The following is a 23,472-nucleotide window of genomic DNA, read 5'->3' as shown; positions in this document are numbered from 1 at the left end:
GTACGGGCTGCTTCCAGCGCTCGGCGGTAGTGCGGTCCCAACTGCACATGGAATTTTTTAAAAAACTCACATGGGTAGCCGTTCGGTCCAGGGGCCTTACCGGCGTTGAGTTGCCCCAAGGCGTCTCCCAGTTCCTCCGCCGTGAGGGGTGCATCTAGGGCCTCCCTGGTCTCGTCCGACACCGGCACCGGCGGGAACTCCGCGAAGAAGCGGGCCAATTCGCCCTCAGGCAATTGGTCGCGTGGGGCATACTGGTCTGTAAAGTACGTGGCGAAGCTTGCCGCCAATTCGTTTGGGTCGGTTAGGACGTCTCCGTTGTCGTTTGTGAGACCCGGTAGTACGAGGGGCTGGAAATTGTGCTGGCACAATCTATGGAGCATGGAACACGACTTGTCCCCCCATTGATACACCCTACTTCTGGTGGCGAGCCACGCCTGTTTAGCTTCATCTAGCAATAGGGACGCGTACGATTGCTGTGCCTGCAGGAGCAGCCGCAGATCCACCCCATCACCACCGGCACTGTGTTCTTGTTCGAGGGTCGCCACTCGGGCAGCTGCCTCCGCAGTATGTTCCCGCCGCTGCCGACGGGCCGCCGAGCACCATGCAATATCGACTCCCCGTATGGTGGGTTTCATAGCCTCCCACACCACACTTGCATCGGCACCCTCCACCAGGTTCTCCCGCCAATAATGGTCAATGGTTTCTCGCAAGTGCTTAGTGTACGCCGGTTTCAGGAGATGCCACGAGGACATCCTCCATCTAAACGGCTGCCGTTTCTGAAGGAGATCTATTTTAACCGAAACTGGGGAGTGGTCGGACAGGCCCCTCGGCAAGATGGCTGCGCCCCTCACCCTACACAAGTATTCTCCAGGTAGAAACATATAATCCAACCGCGAGAACGAGCCATGTACTGCTGAGACATATGTATAGTCTCGGGTTACAGGGTGCATATGTCGCCAAGCATCCACCCAGCCTAGCCCCACACTCATGGCATGCAATCTGGTGGGCGGAAGGGAGGGGGGGGGTGGTGTCAGTCACCTCTTGGCGTCTCCGGCGATCCACACTCACGTCCATCACATCATTCCAATCACCCCCAATCACTGCCAGTGGTCCAGAGACATCTTCCCACACCGCAAACAGTCGCTCTGCCAGGACCCACTGCAGGGGAGGGGGGGCGTATACACTCCCAAACACCACGGGCTCCGTGCCCACCATGCCCTTAACAAACAGGTAGCGACCCTGAGGATCCACCCACTGCTTCTCGTGCACATACGCCACCCTGCGGTGTATCAATATGGCCACACCCCTGGACCCTCTGGAGAACCCCGCGTGGAAAACCTGCTGATATCCAAATCTCTGTAGGCCCAGTGCCTTCGTGCCCATCATGTTGAGTTTCCTGAAGCAGTAATACATCTGCCGCTTCCCTTTTCCCCCATCGCAACACCGCCCCCCGTTTAATCTTGTCCAACAATCCCCTGACATACCACGTAACCACCCGCATAGAGTCCACAGGGAGTCGATCGGTCAATTCAGCCATAGTCAATCGGAGTCCACCATAAAAGCCCCCCAGGCCCGCACCACCCGCCACACGCCACATAAAGCATCACCTTGGTACACACATGCAGTATACTAACAACCCCAAGAAAAACTAACAACCCCCTCGTCCCATGATCTGCAACCGTTCCTTCCCCCAACTCAGCAGTCGCATCCTCGACCGCCCGCATCCCGCCTCCCCCCACCCTATACCTCAATGAACCATGAAGTATCTGTCGCGGCATGGGTAGTCCCGAGCCCAAAACCGAGGGCCCAGGCCCACCCATACCAATGGATCCCAACATCCCAAGCAGAAAAACCGTAAACACACCCCCCTCCCCTCGACGTCCCACTCACAACTAGGAGAGTGGTAGCCCTTATATCGTAGTCCCCAAGTCCCAAACCCACCCAAAAACTCTCCCCCCAATTAGGAGATCAAAACAGTACTATCTCAGAGCTGCAGAGTGGTCAGTAATTCACAGGTCTCAAGCGACTCAGCGCACCCATCCCGGAGTCACAGCATTACTAGCAATAACTCGGAGTCGAGGCTCCGGAGACTTCAGTGATCTGTCCCCGACTGCTCCGAGTCTTCTGTTCTACCAGTGTCTAGTGAGCCATCCACCGAGGCCGCACGCCTGCGTGACTTAGAGCGTTTGGACCGCCCACTCTTTGCCGTTTGGTCTCTCTGCGCCCGCGGTGAACCCTCAGGGGTGCCTGGATGAAGTCCTGGCTGAGGATTTGGTCTGACCCGTACTGTTTCATCCGTCCACTTGAAAAGGTCTTCCGGGGTATCAAAAAACAGTGTCCGTGACTGGAATATCACCCTCAGGCGCGCCGGGTACAGCAGGGAGTATTGTAACTTAAGACCTCTCAGCTTAGCCTTAGCCGCCACAAAAGAATGGCGCTGTTGCTGAACGAGTCTAGTATAGTCAGGGAAGATCATGATCTTTTGATTTTCAAACAGGAGGGTTTCCTTGGTTCTGGCTTCCCTCAGTATAGCGTCCCTGTCGTGGTAATTTAACAGCCTAGCGATCACTGCCCTAGGCCGCTCGCCCTCAGGCGGCCTTTGCGTCAGGGCGCGGTGTGCTCTTTCGATAACAAAACAGGCAGATAGCGACCCCGGGGGCATCCATGACTCCAGCCACTGTGTGAGAAAATGCTCCATGTTACCCTTGGCACAGCTCTCCGGAAATCCAAGAAAACGGAGGTTGTTACGCCGTGCCCGTCCTTCAGCATCCTCCACCCGGAGCGCTGTGGTCCGCTGCGCGTCCTCCACCGCCGCCATTCTCTTCTTAAGGGCACTGACATCTTCCTCCACCACTGACACCCTGGACTCGGCTTCCGTGATTCGTGCCACTGCGTTTCTAAGATCCTGGCGCAATAGGGTTACGTCGGCACCAACTGCCCCTATCTTTGCGTCCAGCATGTCCCGTGACTAGGTTATGGCCGCCATAAGGGCTGCATTGTCTGGCCCTCCTCCTGATGGACCACCCCCCGATGATCCAGGGCCCCCACCGGGGCCAGTAAACTTGTCGATGGTCACCTGCTTGGTGGATCCACCACCTCCCCTGGTCATGACTGTCCGGGTGTGTGAGGGCCACTAGGGTCGCCGGGCCGCAGACGGGGAGACCCGAAAGAAGTCCCTTCGGTAAGGACTGGTGGCAGTTGAGAAATAGGGGGCAGGCTTCAGCCACTTCCCCCAGGAACAGCCCCCCCAGCCGCCGTCGACCAGGGCCCCCCGTGACCCACGTTGCCTCTCAGGGGGGCGCGAGGACTCCCAGCGTCCTGCACTGCTGCGCCGATAATGTCTCTGAATAGCGGGCCCGGGGGGTGGAGGGGGGGGGCCGGGGAGGGCCACTACTCACAGTTGCTGCTTGCCAGGCCACCGGTCGCCCTACGTCCGTCTGCTTCCGACCAGGGTCTCCAGGGGATGCCAGTCACTCCTCCAGGCCGCCGGCCCCGGCCCGACACGAGGCCGCGAAAATCGAGGTCCCGGCTGCGCCAGGACACCAGGCCGCCTCTGCTGCCACTGTGCCTCTCTCCGGCCCAGCCTGGCCCCAGGTGAAGGATCGTCTGTGGTGGCACGGCCTCAGGGACAGCCAACACCGCGGCCGCTCCCGGGCCAAGCAACGCACTCTGCCGCGTCGCCAAAATCGAGGCCCCGGCTGCTCCGCGACCACCAGGCCGCACCTCGCCCCTCTCTGCTCGGGTCTGTCTGGGGGCACGAGATCACCCCCGAGCCCACCGGATGGTTCCCGGCGCCTTCAGCAACATCGGTCGCGGTCCGGTAATGGGTTTGTGGGTTTGGGGACAGGATAACTCGTCGGATAATCGGCGGGCCGGCGGGAGCTCTAGCAAGCTGCGACCGCCATCACCGCTTGCGTCCACTTTCTGATTTTTGATCGTTCTTGTGATTACTACACCACTATTGCAGTTACTTAGGTATGAAGTTGGTGTCTTCATTGTAGACCTAGGGGGACGGGGACCCGTTCCAAGATGGCCGCTGTTAGGACAAATAGAATAGTCACTGTAGTCTTTTACATCGAGTTACCACTTCATCCTATTCTGCAATATTTATCCCTGGCACGCTAAGTATGTTCCATCCCTGGCATGCTAAATATCACCTGTGTTCTGGATTCACCCGTAGAGGACTCGTTTTTACATCTTTTACTTTACCACCTTTACTAATATGGCGCCGCATTTACACACGCATGACGCCATCACGCTTCTAGCGTATATACAAGGAAGTGGCGGCATGTTTTCCTTGAACGCGGCAGTCGAATGGACAGTAACGGCGGTGCTTCCCGGGCGCTATTAAGTAAGTGACATTACCAGCATCTCCGGTGTTAGAACGATAGGTTTTGGATTGAATGAGTAGACGCCCATAGAGCGGGTAGTGCTGGGCATTAATCTGAGGTTCTTTCACTTAACAGGTAACGCGTAAAGCTCCTGTTTTTGTGTGACAGTTTCATTTGGACGTTCAGGACGATCGAGGTGGACAGACTCCTTCTTCTGTGAGTTGTGATTTACGCTGTCCATAAGCTTCAGAAGTTTGATGTATGGACTACATGTCTTTGACAATGTGCTGTTGTTGGTTTATTTCTTTCTTTTCTTTTCTATTAGTGTATTTGGTATTAGAGTTCCAAGTCGTAGGTCCTCCGGCTGGAAGTCTGGGGTAAGACTCTGTTGATTGTATTGATTTGAAGGTAGTAGGCACACAAGTGTTCACCGGTTTGGTGATGGTTGACCCTATCGATACACTTAGGGTTTAGGTTAATGTCCTGACAAAAAACACACTATGGTTGTTCTTGTTTTGGTGGTGGCTAATCTATTTCACACTAGGAGGATATTGGTCCGATGATCATTTCTTTTTCCATTGGTTAAGTAGAAGATACCATTTTTGCAAGGATACTATTGTGTTGTATTTATATGTATATATATATTCACTTTTAGATTTATATGTGCAACATATGGTCCTGATGATGGTCCTATGGATTATGTTAACCAACGTGGACCGAAACGTCGACGCTTGACAGCCTTTTTGCTGATGGATGTATCATCATTTGAATTTCTACTATTTGTGTGACAGAAAATAATTTTTAGAACATGGTATTGGTTTTCTCCATGTTATTAGCAAAGGTTGTCACATACTACTATCAATTGATTTTGCAAATGCAGTAGTAGTTTTGTTGCCATATTATACATTGTGTGTGAAAAAGAAAAAATTATTTCAAAAACAATATTTATATAAGAAAAATAAAGAACAGTTTAATTCTGTCTTTTCCTTGCTTGTTTAAAACTATGGATCGCCTAGGTGACTAATTTATTATTTAAAAACTAATGATATAACAATTCCTATAGGGTCACTCCTAAGCAGGGCATTTATTTTTGTGTACATTTTTAAATCTCACTCTCGAGACCTATTGCTGTGGAGATGCCTCTCAAGGGAGACCGACCGGGGCACGTGCGGCGATTCAGGTCTGTGGACCCGCACGTACAGGCACGCGTGCACATCTCCTGTCCCGCAGCCAAACCAGCATTCAGTTTCACTGCTTACAGTGAGACAAGAGATGGCCACGCGCAGCACGCCGGAATCGCATGCTCCGATTCACACACACACACACACACACGCACACGCACACGCACACACACCACCCCCCCCCCCCCCCCCCCCCGGGCTCTTTCCGCGTGTCCCTCTCCCTCCGCAGCAGGCAGACTCTGAGGTCGGCGTGTCGTCTCCGCTGTTTCGCGCCCGGCGATCCTCAGCTTGTTGTATTCTCTGAACGGTGCAAGACGCATGCACTCAAGTAGCAGTGCAGTTTTTACTCTCCTCATGCAGTTGTTTCGTTTGTTTGGAACACACTCCCGCGGTTGCAGTTCCCGTCTACGCCTTCCTATTGTTTTATACCTAGCTCTTCAGTGGAAACCTTAGTTTCAAGATGAGAGCATGACTGCCCTTGAGTGAGAGGAACAGAGACACCCCAGTGGCTCTTTGGGGCATATATGATCTGACCAAATGGTCTCTTTAAAAGCTGTTCTCGGTGAGATGTGATTAACTCTTGCCAGTTGCTAGCTTTCTTTCGTTATCATGAACCGGTTTGGGTCTTTGTCACGGATACATTTGCAAATGCCTCATCAGGCCTGGACCTGGCTGGCGGTATCTTCCCAGTCGAGGCTATCATTAGACTGGACAGGGAGGGCAAACCTGGTGGTGGCCTCGCCTTAGTTTATAAACGGACATTTCACTGCAACATGGAGTCACTCAGTGTAGCAGCCTATGCGGGGAAGTGAGCCAAAGAATGATGATGGATCAATCCAGATCTGTAACTCTGGGTGAGTGTCAGAAAAGTGTCAGCACTCCATCCGTTACCTCCTTGTGCTGCTTTGTTTGCTGTAAGTTGGCAGGGTATGCCCAGGCATGGGTCCCTTGCTCACTTTGCCACTGGATTCAAGCTAGCCTGGCTGATGTGTGGTGTTACCGTGGAACCGATCCCAGGATGCTTGTTTCCGGTCCAGGGAGCTCGAGCTGGACTGTTACCATCCGGCACAGCGTCAAGACTGATTTGCCTATGGCTGGGTCCAAACTGGGGTGGCAAATTGAGCTAAGGAATGATGATGGATTCAACACAGATCTGTGACTAGGGGCGAGTGTCTGAAAAGTTTCTCCTTGTGTTTGCTTTACATATAAAAGTTTAACATCTATAATGCTCAATTCATCCCTGACATAGCAAGAACCCATGCTTGATTCTGGAACCTTTGCCTTACGTGGCCAGTCTCTGTGCACCCAACGTTGGATTTGGGCCAAAATTCTGTACTTTGTTTCACCATTCTCCTACTCCTCAGCAGAATGTCACACAGTCCTTTTTGTACTGAGCAAGGTCATATCCACTCCAAGACATGTCACCCTACATTTTCAAATACATTTTATAGTCTATTTCAGAAGCGCTTGGGTGGTACTAAAATCCATTAATATAAACCTGAAGAGCCATGACTACAAAGAAACTCCATAGCCGCATGACATCTCGTTTTCCATTGAAAAATAGTACTTTGCTAACATCTCACATAATGTCCCTTTGCTCAAATTTCTCATATCATAAAAAACAATTCCTAATTGAACCCATGCCCACTTGGCTGATTGGAAGTCCTAAATCCCATCTAATTCCCTCTCAAATGGCTGCCTTCCCTAGGTCTGTGTCTTCTTTCGGTAGTCCAGCATTCAATGTATGAATGTCTACTGTTTTGGCTGTACATTCACATCCTAATTAACATTTTGTTATGTTTGCAATTTTGGTCACTGTAAGGCTGATCCTAAATGGAGAAAACAGCCACTGTAGTACTAAATAGGGGCCCATCTAGGTTTCATTGGAATACATTATGTAGCTATATCTTTCGTATGGATAGTAGTTTACCTCGCTCCAGAGTGTTTTAAAGGTTTGTGTTGTATAAAGTGCATATGCAATCAGTAGATCTTTTTCTTGATAAGAGTTAGCACACACCGTTGAAAGTCTGTTTCAGTATATATATTGTCAAGATATGAAAATGTTACTGAATTGTGGCAATGATTCTCCTCTTTCAGCCTTCTCAAAAGTCACATTTTGTTTCAGCTCCCCATCATAAAATGCCCAAAGCTTGATTTATAGGAGACACCTAACGCCCAAGAAGCAACTTCCAAGGGAAGGTCCACTTGAGGCCACAGCCCAGCAAAGGAACAGCCTTTGGCAGCTCTCATTCCATCTTACTTTGAAACAGAGAACAGTTTCTAGTGAAACCGGGGCTAGATGTGTTTAAGCCTGACTAACGAGAATGCCAGATCAAAACAAGCTTTGCTCCAACAAATATTATTTTCATCTGGAGAATCTGAAAGCGAAAACTTGCTCTCAAAACAGTCAGCAGTCGTGCATTAAAACCGACTGACCAACCCCGGATGTCTGCTTTTCAAACTAATGTTTGCAGTGTGTATGAACTAGTAATCATGTAGTAGCATTTTAGCCAGAGGATTGTAGGCCTAGAGCAGTGTTTTCGAAACTGTGGGTCGTGACCCACTGGTGGGTCGCATTCCGATTTTTGGTGAGTCGGGAAAGTCTAAGCCGTAATTAAAGATCCCTGTACATTCTGTGTTTATCTTGACACATTTGCTGGTGCTTTACCGATAGAGGTTCATCATCCTCAAATAATTTTTATTTGATCTTATCAAAAAATAGATCATAAAGGATAAACAATGCAAAATACACATGTTTAAAAAGTAAATAAAACACATACATTAAAAGTCATTCTAAAATAGATTAAGAACAGATCTAAAAAAAAAAAATTGCGATCAGAACCAGGGCATAGAATACTTTGTTATATGGCAAATAATTTCTTTTGAACATCATAGCTCTCCTCTGACCTAAAATACGTTAAAAAAAACAACAAACAGCAAAACAAGTGTCGGGGTCATTAAGTTGTAAAAAGAGTAATGCAGCCCTGCACTTGGTGAACTTGTAAGTTGCGCAACAATGGCAATAAATAAGCCCTAGTATAAGAAATATGATATTTACAAAAAAAGACAAAGTGCAACAATTTTTGAGGTGAGTGCTCATCGCAAGGGCAGGAACATATATTGATAGAGGAGAATTGCCCTGAGGTCAGCACAACATCCAGCAACTAGATCTTAACCCGAACCGTGTCAGTATCATTCCTTCGTAGACATTCTGAACAAACAACAAATATTGTGCACCACAGAAAATGTCTAGATCAAACAATTTTCTCTTGCAGGGGGCCTCGTAACTTCTGCGGCCTTCCTAGCAGTCTTCCTGTGCTTAATGAAACCATTCTTAACCCAAATTGTGTCTTCTTTTGTCATCGATTCACTTTTTTCAAACATATAGGCACTACCCAGGGCTGAGGTGGTTTTCCTAATATACTTTAACCATTGGATATTCACCCCAAGGTCACAAGAAAGGCAGTCCCTAATGATTGCCCGATTAAAGTCAGCTTCTTTGTTTGCCCAAATCGAGTCCCACAATACCAGTGGGGCAACATTCATGTGGTCTTGAACATAATCCAGGCTTAATTCCAGATGTAAGGAGAAATTAGGTGCCATTGGGGGGACGCCTAAAAGACGCTGGCAGGATCTATTTTCTTCCACCTGTACAACCCCAACACTTCTGCATCCCCAGACACCCATACCATCAGGGAACTTAAAACAGCCTTGGGAAAATTATAACTTCAGCCCCCATGAGCTGCTGTGCTTATGGGGGCCATAACTAGAGCAACTCTTTTGTGTTAGCTCCGGTATGCGTAACGTGCACCACTACTCCTGGAGGACGAAAGGTTAAAACCAGCCTCCAGAGTCTCCAGCCTCCCGGGGGATTGCCCGCTTGCCTGTCTGGCCATGCATACCATAGGTGACTGCTGGTAATCATTTCCTTCTATATATTTACAAAATCTTTACAATGGGGTTTTTGCCCGATGCAAGTGACAAGAGAAAAAGTGGTTCTCACCGCTCGTAGGAAGCAGGACAACCTACTGTTAAGACAAGGAGACCAAGTACAAGTATCGTCAAAGTCCAAGCCTAGATGTGGAAAAGATCTCACCCTGTCCAGTCTTCTCTCTTCTATTCTCAGGGTACGAGTTTTGGTATTTCTTGCACTATGCACCACTATGAATCTCTTCGAGAAGTTGGTCTTCAGCTCAAGCCCCTTCAGAAAACTCTACAACGCTGGATAAAATCCTCTCCAAACCATTTGGCGTTCTCGCAAGCAGTACCGCATCGTCTGCGTAGAGTAGGGCTGGAACAGATTTTTCATTGACACAAGGTATGTCAGCCCCAGTGAACACCAAGGTTCTCTCCAAATCATTAATATAAAGTAAAAATAAATTGGGGGTGAGTATGCCGCCGTGACACACTCCACAATTGACTTCAAAAGAGTGAGTGCAATCGTCATTTGCCCCAAATCTGACTTTGGCCGAGAGGTTTTGGTGCAAGAGTCGTAAAAGAGAAACCAAGCCCTCCTTGAGGCCCATGGATTTAAGAATAATCCAGAGCTTGGATCTGTTTACACTATTGAATCCACTTGATAAATCCATAAATGCAAGATGGATAGAGGTGCCCTTTGCATATTTGTATTTAGCCACAAGTACATGTATGTTAAGGCACTGTTTGATTGTTCCTAGCCCCTTCCTGAATCCATACTACACCTGAGAAAGAATTTTGTCTTGCAACCAGGAAATTTACTGCTCCAAAATGTCTTTACGTATAATTTTAGTGGTTGAGTCAAGTAATGATATTGGTTGATACAACCTTGGGTCAGGAGCATTTCCTTTGATTTTAAATGGGAAACACTACAGATGAGTAACACTACAGATGAGTACCACTACAGATGAGTACCAGGATGGGGGGACCTCCACCTGGCAAACTGAGTTAAAAACACCAGTTCGAACCGGGGACCAGAAACCATGATCTTCTTTAAATAAATCTAAGGGCATCCCATCAGGCCCGGGGGTCTTTTTAGAAGGACTATTACAGATAGCTTTAAATACTTCTGTCTCAGAAATTAAGAAACTCTCACTCATGGGAAGAACTGCCTGCACGGTCACCTCTTCTGAAATCAAAGCATTGGAGTCTTAAAGGTCTGAGAAATGGGCAATCCAAGCATCGGAAGTAATGTGGACGGTAACTTTATCTGATGACCGCCCAGGGGCTAGGCCTGCCCGCACAGCCTTCCAGAAGGTCTGAGAGTCTTCTCATCCTTTAGGGCAGGCTTTCTGTTTTTTTTATTAGCAAGGGTATATGCCTTCCTGCAGGCTAGTATTGCGCCCTAGGGGTTTGCTTTATAGCATGTTGCCAGGTAACAGTTGCATCTCTACAGGCCTTGTCGAACCATGACGTTGCTGAAGGGGTCGAGGCACTATCCTGGCGCGTCTTGTCAACATAGCTTTAATACAGGTCATTAATTCAATAAAGCTATGTAGAGCAGAATTAGGGCCACCTGCAGGCGACAGGCAGGCCGTCACTTTACCCACGCGCCTGCTAACTTCATTCTTCATAATTAACTTGATGTCAGCAGAGTGCCAGACCAGTCTACACCCATCATCTTTAGTGAATAACACCTGGCTAGACCCAACATTACTTAACTGACGCTTCCAAAGAATGTAATTTGACATAAGGGATTATGGTCACTATAGATTAGTGATAACCTTGCCGCCCTTAATAAAAGGTTGCAAACTTCGAGAGACAAAGGCGTAAATCGTAGTCCCATTGCCCCTCCCGATAATGTCGGAATTGCTAGTGATTTCTAGTTGGGTCAGCTAGAGGTAAAATTTCAGGCTGTCTTAAACTTGCTGTATATCAGTTTAGCATGGGATTGGTGTACACTTTTCTTTCTCGGACTGCAAAGTGAGAGTAATTTATTTAAAAAGAGAATTATGTGACAATCTTGCTGGAGGACAGGGAGTGTAAAAGGAAAGGCTGTAGGATGTCGTTTTTGTGCAACACACAACGCAATGTAAATAGCTGTAAATGAACTATGTGCCTTCAGCCTTAAGGAAAGCAAAAATGGAGCAGATTTTTTCTTATTATGAAGTGTGCAAGAAACTGATTTTATGAAAGGTCGCAAGGGAGGAAGAACCCTAAGGGGTAAAAACTTCCACAGGTAGATGGAAGATAAAGTTCAGAGAACAGTTCAGGGATTAATACGCTGAATCTGGAATCCGGAAACTAGCTCAAACTAGCAAGGTAGATTGGCAGATGAGTCTTGAATACAAGGAAAGTTCTGAGGAAAAAACAATGGGGCAACGAATATACAGGCAGGGGTGAAAAACACCATGCAAAATACTAGATATGCCCACCATATTGGATTAGGAATGAGGATACAGTCCAACTCCACCTCTTCCTGAAGAAATATTAGAAATGGACGATTTCAGAAATAGGACGTGACATCACAGGAAGTACAACCACCAGCTTGGACAGGAAAGACGTCAAAGGAATCCATTGCGCCCTTCATTTTGGATTGGGAACTCTGATATAGTGCAACTCTGCCTTTTCCTGGGAAACTGTTGGACATTGAGGGCAACCTGGGGTATTCCAGAAGGAGTGTAAGTGGGTTGCTGAAATAAATATGCTTTAAAATACACCATTTGTAGTTGTCAGACGTCATCAGACCAAGTTCGACCACTTGTATTACCTGAACTTTTTGATTTTATTGTAGGCCTTGGCCTTAATGCTTTCTTGTTATTTCTTCTTCTAGCTATCAACGACTCTTTATCCGTCTACATGGAGGGGTCCATTGCTGCCACGCTAATGTTTTGCTAACCGTTTTAGCTTCCTTTCCGATTCAGCTGTGTTGCTGGTCTGTTGTTGTTTCCTTCCAGGGCGACATATACTTCACGTTCCGAAGTGCAGGGTGGGGGATGTTGGGGGGAGAGGGAGGGTGGAGAGACCGTTGTCTCCCGATGGTTTGTTGGTTTTGTCCGCCTACGGGCGGCTGTTTTGTTTTAGTTGGCATCCATCAATGTACACGCGCCACAGCGGACGACACGGCGATTCGCATATCACGTGCACTGTATCCCAATGCTCCAGTCGGGGTGGCCTCCCCTGGGAACCAGGTGTATCTGTGTTAGTATCTCACACACAATACCCGCCCATACGATGTCCACTCTACATGGACCCCTTCACATTGTATTGTGGAACTTTAACGGCCTGCTAGACCGTATCAAGCAAACTGCAGTTCTCTGCAGCACCCAACGCCACTCACCCAACATCCTCTTTTTACAGTAAACGCACCTTTTAGGCACCCAGTGCGCTTTCCTTGCCCGCTATGGGTTCGACAGGGTCTGGCACTCAGGCTTTACTCAGGGTTCCCAGGGGTGGCCATATTGCTCCGTAGGGGACTCCCCTTCACTTTGTACCAGGTTGAGAATGACGCTTAAGGCCACTATGTGGCCCTGGTTGGCAGGATAGAGGGGCACCCTCTTAGTCTTATATCTATCTACATTCCCCCCGCCACCATGCCTGCTGCGCTCCGGCGACTTACGCTCCTGGTCTCCACCCTTCCCTAGGGCCTGACTGTCTTTTGAGGTGACTTTAATGTTGTTATGCACCCCTCCCATGACACGACAGGTGTTCCCTCCGCATCCTGCCTTGCTTCTGCTAAGCGCCTTTCTCCGCCCTGGGTCTCTGGGATGCGTGGAGGGTGTGGAATCCCCGACGGGAGCAGTACACCCACACCTCTGCCGCCCACCATACTCATTCTTGTATTAACCTGATTCTGATGCCTGCCTTGATTGTTCGTTGGTACCTGGGGCCACTAGTCTGCCTAGGGGCATCTTGGACCATTCCCCTGTCTCCCTCCGGCTTGGGAATGCCCCAGAGGGTGTTCGTACGACTTGGAGAATGAACGCCTGGTTTTTGAAAGACGAAGATCTTGTTGAATCACTTGGCCGGGAACTGAAGAATTACTTTGTGCTCAATACAGGATCGGTCCCTTCACCAGGTACTCTGTGGGAGGCCTGTAAGGCCACCATACGGGGGTGGCCAGGGGCTTGGTCCACGCGAAGTGCATGGCTCAGACCGCGCACCTTGCACAGCTGGAGGCTCACGCTGCCTAGCTGGAGTCGACTCCGGGGTCTGCTGAGGGTGCTGATTCGCCCGGCAGCTCGCACTACTTCGGGAAGAAATCTGCCAAGACTTACTGGAGGCCGCTAAAATGCTTTGGCGCTCTTTGGTGGCTCGGATATATGGCTGGGGAGATAAAAACGGCAAATTACTCCACAGCCTAATTTCATATACCAAGGCCGCTTGCATCATTCCTGAGGTCCGCGACGGGAATGGTACCCACCACTGCACCTCACGGGCCATTGACCACACCTTTGCAGAGTACTATGCCAATCTCTATACGGGCCGACCCCCCGAGGCCTCCCGTACTGTATTGCTGTCGGAGACGGGGACCCATCTGCTGCGTCTTCCCCAAACGATCTCGGAGATTCTGGATCTCCCCATTACTTCGGAGGAAGTTCACAAGGCCATTTCTCACTTGCACTCCGGTAGGATGCTGGGACCGGATGGTTACCCGCAAGAATTCTACGCGATTTATCGCGAGTTGCTGGTCTCGAACTTGGTGGAACTGTTTCGCCATGTGGTAGACAAAGGGTCCTTTCCCCCGAAACAGACATGGCCACTATTGTGGTGCTTTCGAAGACACAGCCCCCCCTCCACTGCTTGCGCGGAATATCGCCCTATTTCCCTCATCAACACTGAGGTGAAAATCTTCGCTACTGTTTTAGCCTAAAGCCTCCACCCCCTCTTACATGATTTGCTCCACTTGGACCAATGCGGCTTCATGCCTGACCGGGGTAAGCGGCACTGCATTCACAGTCTTCACCTCGCACTTGTGCATCGCCACGTCTCACTCCGTATTTGGCTTTGCTTTTCATTGATTTTGGAATAGCCTTTGATACGTTGGATGGACCTATTTAGATGAGGTGCTAGAGGTGATGGGGTTCGGCATGCCTTTCCGGCATCTCATTCACGTTCTCTACTCCTGCCCTAAAGCGAGGGCCCTGGTCAACTGCGTGCTGTCGGAAGTGTTTCCAATCCAAAGGGGCACTCGCCAGGGTTGTCCGCTCTCGCCACTCCTATTTGCGCTAGCGATGGAGCCCCTGGCCTCCCTTATTCGCCATGATCCCAACATTCGGGGCTCGGCGTGGGACCAAGTGCGGGTCGCAAAGGATCGCCCTATACGCCGATGACGTCCTCCTTTTTTTGGCAGACCCAGAGTACTTCGGCCCGTGCTGTTTGGAGGTCCTCTCTGCTTTCGAACGGGGAGATCGTGGATATCCCTGGCACACTGCAGCATAGCTCCTTACGACGGGGGTATGGGAGTCACCAACCTCCATCTCGATTATCCTGCCACGAAACTTATCGTGGTCCATGACAGGTTCATGGGCGGCTGGTCCGACCCGGCGTACCAAGTTGAACTCAAGGCATTGGACTTTCCGCGGCTTCAAGGTTACTTGTATGGATCCCCTGTACCAAGGGACCTACCCCCCATCACTCTGTCAGTCCTCCTGACTTGGCGCACTGCCTTGCACCACACGAGGTGGGATCGGATCCTTACCAGGCAGACCCCCTGTGGTGTGGCACCTGGCTACAAGACAACTCATCCCGCTGGGACTTTCATTGGTGGGATCACATAGGAATCTCGCTTCTTAGAGATGTTTGGGTGGGGGACCATATCAGAACCTTTGCAGACCTGCAGCGGCGCTACTCTCTTCACCCTTCTCAGTTTTATAAAAACCTGAAGCTTCGGCATGCCCTGGGGGAGCACCTATCCTCTCCCACCTCCCTTTCCGAGTTTAGTCCCCTTGAGGCCCAGGTGATGATGGGGAATCTGGGTAGGGGCGGGGTCTCTCGGATTTATCGCTCCCTCGTGAACAATAGCCCCGCAACCATAGACGTGCTGCGAGCCTGTTGGGAGGGTTGGCTGGGCCCCCTGGAGGAGGCTGATTTGAGCGATGGTCCCCAAGACCCTGGGGACCTCATCCAAGTTGTGTTTAGTCCAACTCGATTTCTTACACGTGGCTTATCTCACCCCGGAGCGCCTATACAAAGCCCAGCTGCACCCTTTCCCGACCTGCACGCGTTGCAACCATGCCCAGCGGATTTCTATCATATGGTTTGGCAATGTCCGGCCCTTGCGCCATTCTGGGTGATTGTGGAGTTGGAGCTTTCACAGACCCTAGGGTGGACCGTCCCCCACAAACCATTGCGACTGATTTTAGGCGTGTTAGGTGGCCTGGACGGCTCTCGGGCTGACAAACGTTTTCTCGGGACAGCAGTAGCGAAGCGAGATATAGCGGCGCTATGGTCTCAGGCCAAGCCCCCCACTGTGCGGAGGTGGAGACGGGGGTGGACTGGTGTGGGACTCAGGAGGAGCCCCTCTTTGAAGCCCGGGGCTGCCCGGAACTCTTCCGAAAGATATGGGGCAAATGGTTCAACCTGTTGTCTTGAGGAGCGGATATGTGTCGTCTGTATTTCAGGATTACCCTAGGTATGATTTTACCCTGCAAAATGATTCGCCGGTCTTTGGCGCTTTATATGTGGATGTGCATTATGATAATATGCTTGATTTTGATGCCAATATGAATTTGTGGTTTGATAAAAATTCAATAAATTTGATTATTAAAAAAAAAAATACACCATTTCCTTCTAAGACATTGCTTGCAGAGATTTAAGTTACCAGGATAAATGTTGAGATTTAGGCTTCTAGGGGAAATGTTGGGAATTCTCAGCATTCTTGAGTCACAACACTCAAACCCTTAAACATGTAGCTGGGTGATGCGGGCTTATACCATGCACATTAAATGAAAGTATTTCATCAGATACATGAGAAAGTAATACCTTTGTTTTATTTTTATTAACTTAATATCAATAAAGCATACGTTTAGTAAACTGAAGTGAGAAGATATGCACTAGAGATCGGAGGTCCTAGTCTAAAACAGAATGACCAACAGAAGATTCATATCCGAATTAATAAAAAAAAATTACTCTGCTCAGTTGATGGAAATGGTCGCCATGTTAGATGAGAAAATTGTAGATATCACAGAAATGTGCTTTGGGGCTGAAGAAACAAATTACAGCTTTGTAGACCTCTGGAAATAAAAGATCGAAAGCAGGAGGCAAGATGTTGTGCTTTGAAACCTCTAGTCTTGCTCAGTTAGCGAAGGCTTTTGGCTTCTGAGTGTTGTCTGATTAGTCACATCATGTCATGTCAATATGAAGATTAGAAAAGCATGCATTAACAGCACAAATTGTTCCCACACCTTACTCACAGTGTAAGATAGAAGTACAAACTACCCACTCTAATACTAGTGGTGCTGTTAATTCTTCAGCCCCTTCAGTCATATGTATGGGAAGTCCATATGCACTGTATGATACTGGAGCAGGTGCACCAGCACTTTAACTAGACAATGTCCGAGCTTGGCAGCCCCCTGCACACGATTCCTTTCGTCTGCCAGATTGTTGTGGGTCTTATTAGACCGGTAGATTAAATATAGCTGAGGCTGGAACGCAATGAGTGAAAAGGGCTAAAGGAATAAGTCCACCTTTGCAATGATTGTGCCTCTTTGACTTTTCATCTACTCTCTCTTCTGGTCATTACTCTAACGGCTATCTGGCCTTCACATCGTCTCATAAACCAAATCACATTAGTTTATTACGTCTTCTGGATACAACGGCTACGGAAAAACCTTTGCTCACTTGCTGATCTTGACATACTTTCATTCCTGAACTTCTCTCACAGCTCCTTCCTTCAATTAGTTAAAAATCTTATTAATGAGTCTTGTGAAAATCCTTATTGCTCTTTGGTTTCTACCTTAACTTATCCACTAAATCCACTCTCTCCAGATTCCCTTATTTGTTCTTTCTCTTACTAACCTTGCTGCTGACTTTACCGCTAGATGCCTTGAGACCAATACTGGTGAGTAGTCGCACTTTACAAGTCACCTGATTGATTGATTGATTGAGATTTAATTACTTTCTGTTCATATTCAGTGACAAGTTGTTGACAAAGATTTTATTTTTGGTATGTGCAATTGCTGATACCAGTTACATCAATTGTTAATCTTTCGTTGCTTTATATTATAATTGCAGTGTAATAGTTGTGTTATGGCTAATGGTTATTTCAACCGAATCGTATTGCAATTTGAGCACTCACTGCTTAAATGAGATCAATTTCAGTGCTGGTTCATTCAACTACCCCAAAGTTGTAAGCACCAATTCGATTTTCAGCTAATAGGTGTAAGGTTGAATGAATCAGTTGTCTTTGTGTGACTGGAGGGCATGACTAATTACAGTGAGCTTCTAAGGCTACTGAAGGAATGGAACACATAGTTTGCCTATGTGCTGCAACGCTCACTGTCCGACTACTTCTACTGCGAGATGAATGGATTAGGCTCCGAATTCGATCATGCCGCCAAGCCGTAATAGCAGCCTTAAACCCGGACAACACGAAGTTGAATATCAGGTTAACAAAACTTGTCACCAAGGAGTAAAAACTGTTGGAAGTCATTGGCGCTCCCAACCACTCCTCTTTATAGCAGTGAGGCACTCCATCCCTGGGTCAAGTAATCGCTTTCCAACCACCATCAATCTGCTGACCCCAACCTGGTACCAGAGTCGATCAAGAAATGCCAAGAAGCTTTGCAGAGTTTTAAGTAAAACGTTAATTTTGTACTTTTTTGCAATTTTACACAGTGCTTTTTTTAAAGAAAATGTTGCAAGTGTTTTTATATTGTAAGGGTTTTAATTAACCAACAATAAAGTTCTTATACAAGCAGTGAGCTTCATGACATTTTATTAGTACCCTACATTTTCTCTCTGGCATTTAAGATGTCTACTAATCATTGATATTGGTAAACGCTTTGTACAAAATTTTAATTCATTGCTGTGTCAACATTTTTTTATGAATGATCTCCAAGACCTCATCCCTGAATCAACATCTCTTATGGGCCCATTTTAATTCTCCTCAACCCAAAGCAATTGGACGCTAATCAGTATAGTTAATTATACATTAAATTGTGCAGAGGATACCTTATTTGTCTTGGTCACGTCTCCTTACATGTAGGATGGATATTTGCTAATGGGATGAAAAAAAAGATTACTGCAATTTTCCTTTATATTCTCAAGTGTGTGCAATTGATTAACAAATGACATTACACTAAATATTTTTCAGATGACCTCTGGAACAAGAGAACCTAAACTGCCCTTGGTCGCAGGATGTCTGAAGGGATTGACGGCACTGCTGTTCAACTTCACTAAATCTGTAGATGAAGGTACAGTGCAGGAACCAATTTTTAGTGACCAGTTGTTGGAGTGCTGTTGTGTTATGTTAGTGATTTCTGAGGTGTGACATGTGCCACAATGTGCCTCTTTGGTGCCAAGACAGAAAAACAATACCAAACATACATAAACATTGCCACTGGTATGAGGCCTGTAATAATCAAGGCTTGTCTGAACGTGTAAGGGTCGTTTGTCTTTATGTCAATGGGTGGGCCACTGCTCCATTTGGCTGTATGGGGCAAGATAACCCTCCACAGGGTTTGCAGAAGTTGTATAGTTTTATGTTTGAATAGTAAGAACTTTGAAATACTTGTAATGCAAAACATAGTTTTATCGAATTCATATTATCAACATTATTTTTCTAAGACAAGGATGAAGCAAGTAATCAATGAAGACCTACATTTTCAGCCGAAATGTAGGGGATCATACAAGAGAAGAAAAGAAGACGGACAAACAAGAAAAATGCTTCTTCCAATCTAGAAAAAGATACATCAGTAAATTGCAGTAAATTATATATTAACAATGTATTTTGATTTTATTTTGCAAATAACCAGCATCATAAGTAACATTGTTACAGACCTAATTAGGATCATAACAGTCTAATGACTCAGACATTTCTTAGAACCATAGCATTTGATGATATGTGCAATCATGTCTACCACTCATGTTAGGCCTTAGTTAAACGTCCATACAAAGAAAAATCTTAGTTGTTCCTTTCAGCACACTGAAGTGAACAGTGAATAACAAAAACATTTTTACCAAAGCACCTACAGCATCACCTCTTACAATTCCATCACAATGCTTCATGGGCATTCAGAATTGACAAGTAATCGCCTTGACGTTTTTTGTTGCATTGATAAAAATAACCCTGCATTGTTACAGTAGGCTGTGCCTCTAAGCCAACCTACATTTTTGGCCTGTGGCTTCGGATATACCAGTAGTATCAGTGATGTGGGGGCAATGCAAACATGTATAATGTTCGAGACCGTGACTGCAACCGCTTTTCAGTAATCCAGAATACCAGAGTGATGCAAGGTCATTTAAACAAAATTTGCATGGGGATGGTGCCTAGCTACGGCACTAAAAGCCATTGACAGGGTAAAATGTGTGGTGACGTGCATGGGAATTGTGCACATGCTGTACGAACATAAATTGTACGTTTGTCTATAGTGCAATGACACTTTAAGAATTTGAAAGCAGCCGTGTTCCCAGCAGTTCTTCAACATTAGTATCTAAATCAATGGGATAAACTGAATATATTGAGTCTTCTCAGTCACATAAAGTGACTGTTTCTCATAGCATTCATGATGGTACTCTAGTATTATTAATGGAGTGTCATTAAGTGAGTGGTTAAGTCGTTTTATGTAACTGAAGTGTCTAGATATGCCCATTTACCAAAATGCGAGTCAAATGACAACCTATCTCTTATAACTAGTGAAAAAGTGAGTAAAATTTTGAATGAGAAATTTGAAAATCGTATTCAAGACTAACCATTCTTTTTTGCAATATGTTAATCGGCTTGCTTTTTACTCCATTTAACTACTGCCTTATTGCTCTAGTTGATGGTCTTGGCAAATGCTATGCTAGGTTTGCTGTTAGAGAAATTGGAAGCATAGGTTATCAAAAAGCCTATTATTCCTCACTGTTGGTTAGAGTTTTTTTTTCACAACAGATTTTATTGATCAGGTAAAAGCAGGTATACAGTTCTCCACAATCAGGAGGTCACTGTAAATTATCAACACATATATATCATTGTATCCCAATCAATAAAAAAACGTTTTGCCCTAACCCCCCAACTCCCACAGCCACCCAAGAACCCCACTACCCGCCCCTTATCCCTCCCTAGCCCTGTACACGCGATCATGTCAAGCCCTCTGTACGTGCTATCTGTAAGTCCGGCGCCATGCGCACTCTAGGCCTTGCATCCATCACCCAAATCTAGATCGTCGTCAGGCTCTGCTGGGGGATCAAGAGTCAAACACCTGTAATCTGCCCACCGTTTCCAGATTTTATAATGCTTCCTGGGGCAACCTCTGGCCTCGAACACTGGGCGCTCCAACCCCATAAAATAATCCAGTCCAGCTTTCCACGCTCGAGCCAAGTCCCGCTTGGCCACCACTAGGCCCAACAGCAAGAGATGACGTTTGTAAATATTTCCACCTACCCCCTCCAACACATGAAGAAGACCCAGACGATGGGTGCGGGGGAGATCCCAGCCCAGCACTTCCGACAAACCATTCCAAACACCATTCCAGAGCCTAGTCAAGCCAGCACACAACCACACAGTATGGATTAGGGTACCAATGTTAGCTCCACAACGCAGGCACTCCTGGGACCCGATCAGGCCCGCCTTCTACAGTCGCTCTTGTGTATAGTAGGCCCTGTGCAAGTATTTAAATTGGATTAGTCGGAGTCGTACCGCAATAGCCGTCCCACGTGGGGACCCCAGTGCCTCCCTCCAGTCATCTTCATCCAGGGGCCCTACGTCCTTTCCCCAAGCATCTTTCAGTGGGAGCAGGGAGGAGGAACAGTGAGTGACCAGCGTCTGATATATGCGGGACACCTTTTTATCCCCAAGATCGCCTATGAAAACCTTCGCTTCCACAGGGCTGAACTCCGGTAGCAACTCCAACCCAATGAGGCTAGGTGCCAATGCGTGACGAAATTGTAAATATCTGAAAAATTGAGTTTTAGGCATGTGGAACTCGTCCCGTAGGTTCTGAAATGACTTAAGAGTCACATCGGACATAACGTCTCCAAGCGAGGAAATCCCTGTAGAGTCCCATCCGCCAAACCCCGTAAGCGAGGCCAGCGCAGAGAGTAGTCCATTCTGCCACAATGGGGTCTCTGCCGTCAACTTTCCCCACCAACCCATCCGACGCAGTGCCTGTCTCCAGACTGCAAATACCACTTGCGTGGCTGACGGCAGCCGCCTCCTAAGCCCAGCCGAATATAGGATGGTATGCAATGTGTTATTCCCCATCAGTGAGCGCTCCAGCGCATATGCCGGGTCGCCTCCATCCCCATACCACCAGTCGTTTAAGACCAACAGATGAGAGGCTTGGTAATACGAGAGGATGTCCGACGTGGCTAGGCCACCACAATACGTGGATAGAAAGCACGTGCGTAGCGCCACTCTAGTGGCTCCCCCTGCCCACAAGAAGCGGCCCAGGGCGGAATTGACCTGCCGGAACCACCGTGGAGCGATTGGGTGTGGATGGTTCTGTAATTGATATAGGAGGCGCGGAAGGGCGACCATTTTAAAAATTGCCGACCTGCCATAGATGGTAAGGGGCATTCGAGACCAAGTTTTAATGTCCGTTTGCACCCTCTCCCATACCGGCAGCACGTTGCGCTCCCATGAGACCGTCGCGGACTCGGACAAGAACACTCCAAGATACAATATGCCCCCGGCCGCAGCTCGCAAGGCTGACGCCCACGAGCCCGTGTTAGCCCCGTCACCCAGCACCCACAAGGTGGACTTACTCGGGTTAAGGTAGAGGTCCGATACCTCACCAAAGATACGCATTATCTCCAGCACTCGGGGCCCAGATCTATTCAGGTCAGTGAGGAAAAAGAGGACGTTGTCCGCATAGAGGGCGATTCTATCGGTAAGGCCCCCTTCCAATACAAAACCCCGCAGCTGCGCATCAATGCACACCCAAGAGTCGAGAGGCTCCATGATCAATGCAAATAAATATGGGGATAGCGGGCAACCCTGACGGGTCCCCCGGCCGATGGCAAACCTCTCCGAGATCGCTCCAGAGACACGCACAGACGCCGGGATGTCAGGCAGAAGCGCGAATAAGTAGGTCCACCTCACTGAGTCGAAGGCCCTATCTATATCTGCCAAGAGCAGGGCCCCTTGCTCCCCCGGGTTAGAGTTTTAACTGGTCTGTTGGATTTAAGACAACCCTTTAACTTTATCAACATTGACCCACCGTACCTTACATAATAAGGCCACCATGCTTTATGCTGCATTTGTAGATTTTAAAAACCGCTAGCATGCATCAGAATCTCTTATCGCTTAAATTCCTTTAGGGGGATCCTTGTACTGTTGTTGACAGCAATACTTTCTCTATATTCTGATACCTGGGTAAGTGCCAAGGTGGGCCCATCTGTCACTGTGGTAAGGTATTTAAAAACAAAGGGCTGAAACAAGGATGCGTATTGGTGCTGTTGCTTTTTAATGTATATGTAGCTAATATTGGTACAGCTTTTCAAGAAAGAAATATATGTTCAAAGCATGTGTGGCTGTAGATACACATGCTGTGCATACTCCTGCCATGTAGTGTTTGGGCCGGATGTGTGCAAGTTCTTCTACAACGGAGTATTTTGAGTCGCAACGTACAGTGACTCCTCCTCTTGCAAGTTATGCGCATCATTATCGACTCCATTGTTAGATAGTTTTATTTCCAGTGTCTGTTTCAGATGTGTACTTCCGTGCTCTGGTTCGACACTGTGGTGGTTCTCTTTTCGGTCTGCACGGGTGCCTTCCCTCCATTGGTATTATTGATCACGTCTTCCTTTTCCATCTCGGGTCGATGTTTTTGGCTTAGCTTGAGTGTTATTCGGGCCAGTCGCGGTCCCTTGTGGGCCTCGCCCTTTCGGGCCTACTTCCT

At 47.7% G+C, this 23,472-nt stretch overlaps 1 protein-coding gene across 1 annotated transcript in view; it reads left to right on the top strand.

Moving 5' to 3' along the window:
* The window catches only part of PRKDC (protein kinase, DNA-activated, catalytic subunit), a 2,818,033-nt gene that overhangs the window by 113,346 nt on the left and 2,681,215 nt on the right, over positions 1-23,472 (top strand). Inside the window, exon 7 of the mRNA XM_086965729.1 lies at positions 18,744-18,843. Coding sequence (XP_086821855.1) covers positions 18,744-18,843 — 100 coding nt within the window. The remainder of the gene's footprint in view (positions 1-18,743; positions 18,844-23,472) is intronic.

This window comes from Lissotriton vulgaris, chromosome 4_1 (genome assembly GCF_964263255.1).
Source record: "Lissotriton vulgaris chromosome 4_1, aLisVul1.2, whole genome shotgun sequence".
NCBI classification, from domain to species: domain Eukaryota; kingdom Metazoa; phylum Chordata; class Amphibia; order Caudata; family Salamandridae; genus Lissotriton; species Lissotriton vulgaris.
The sequence above is the reverse complement of the archived record's forward strand: the minus strand, read 5'-3'. Positions and strand labels throughout refer to the sequence as shown.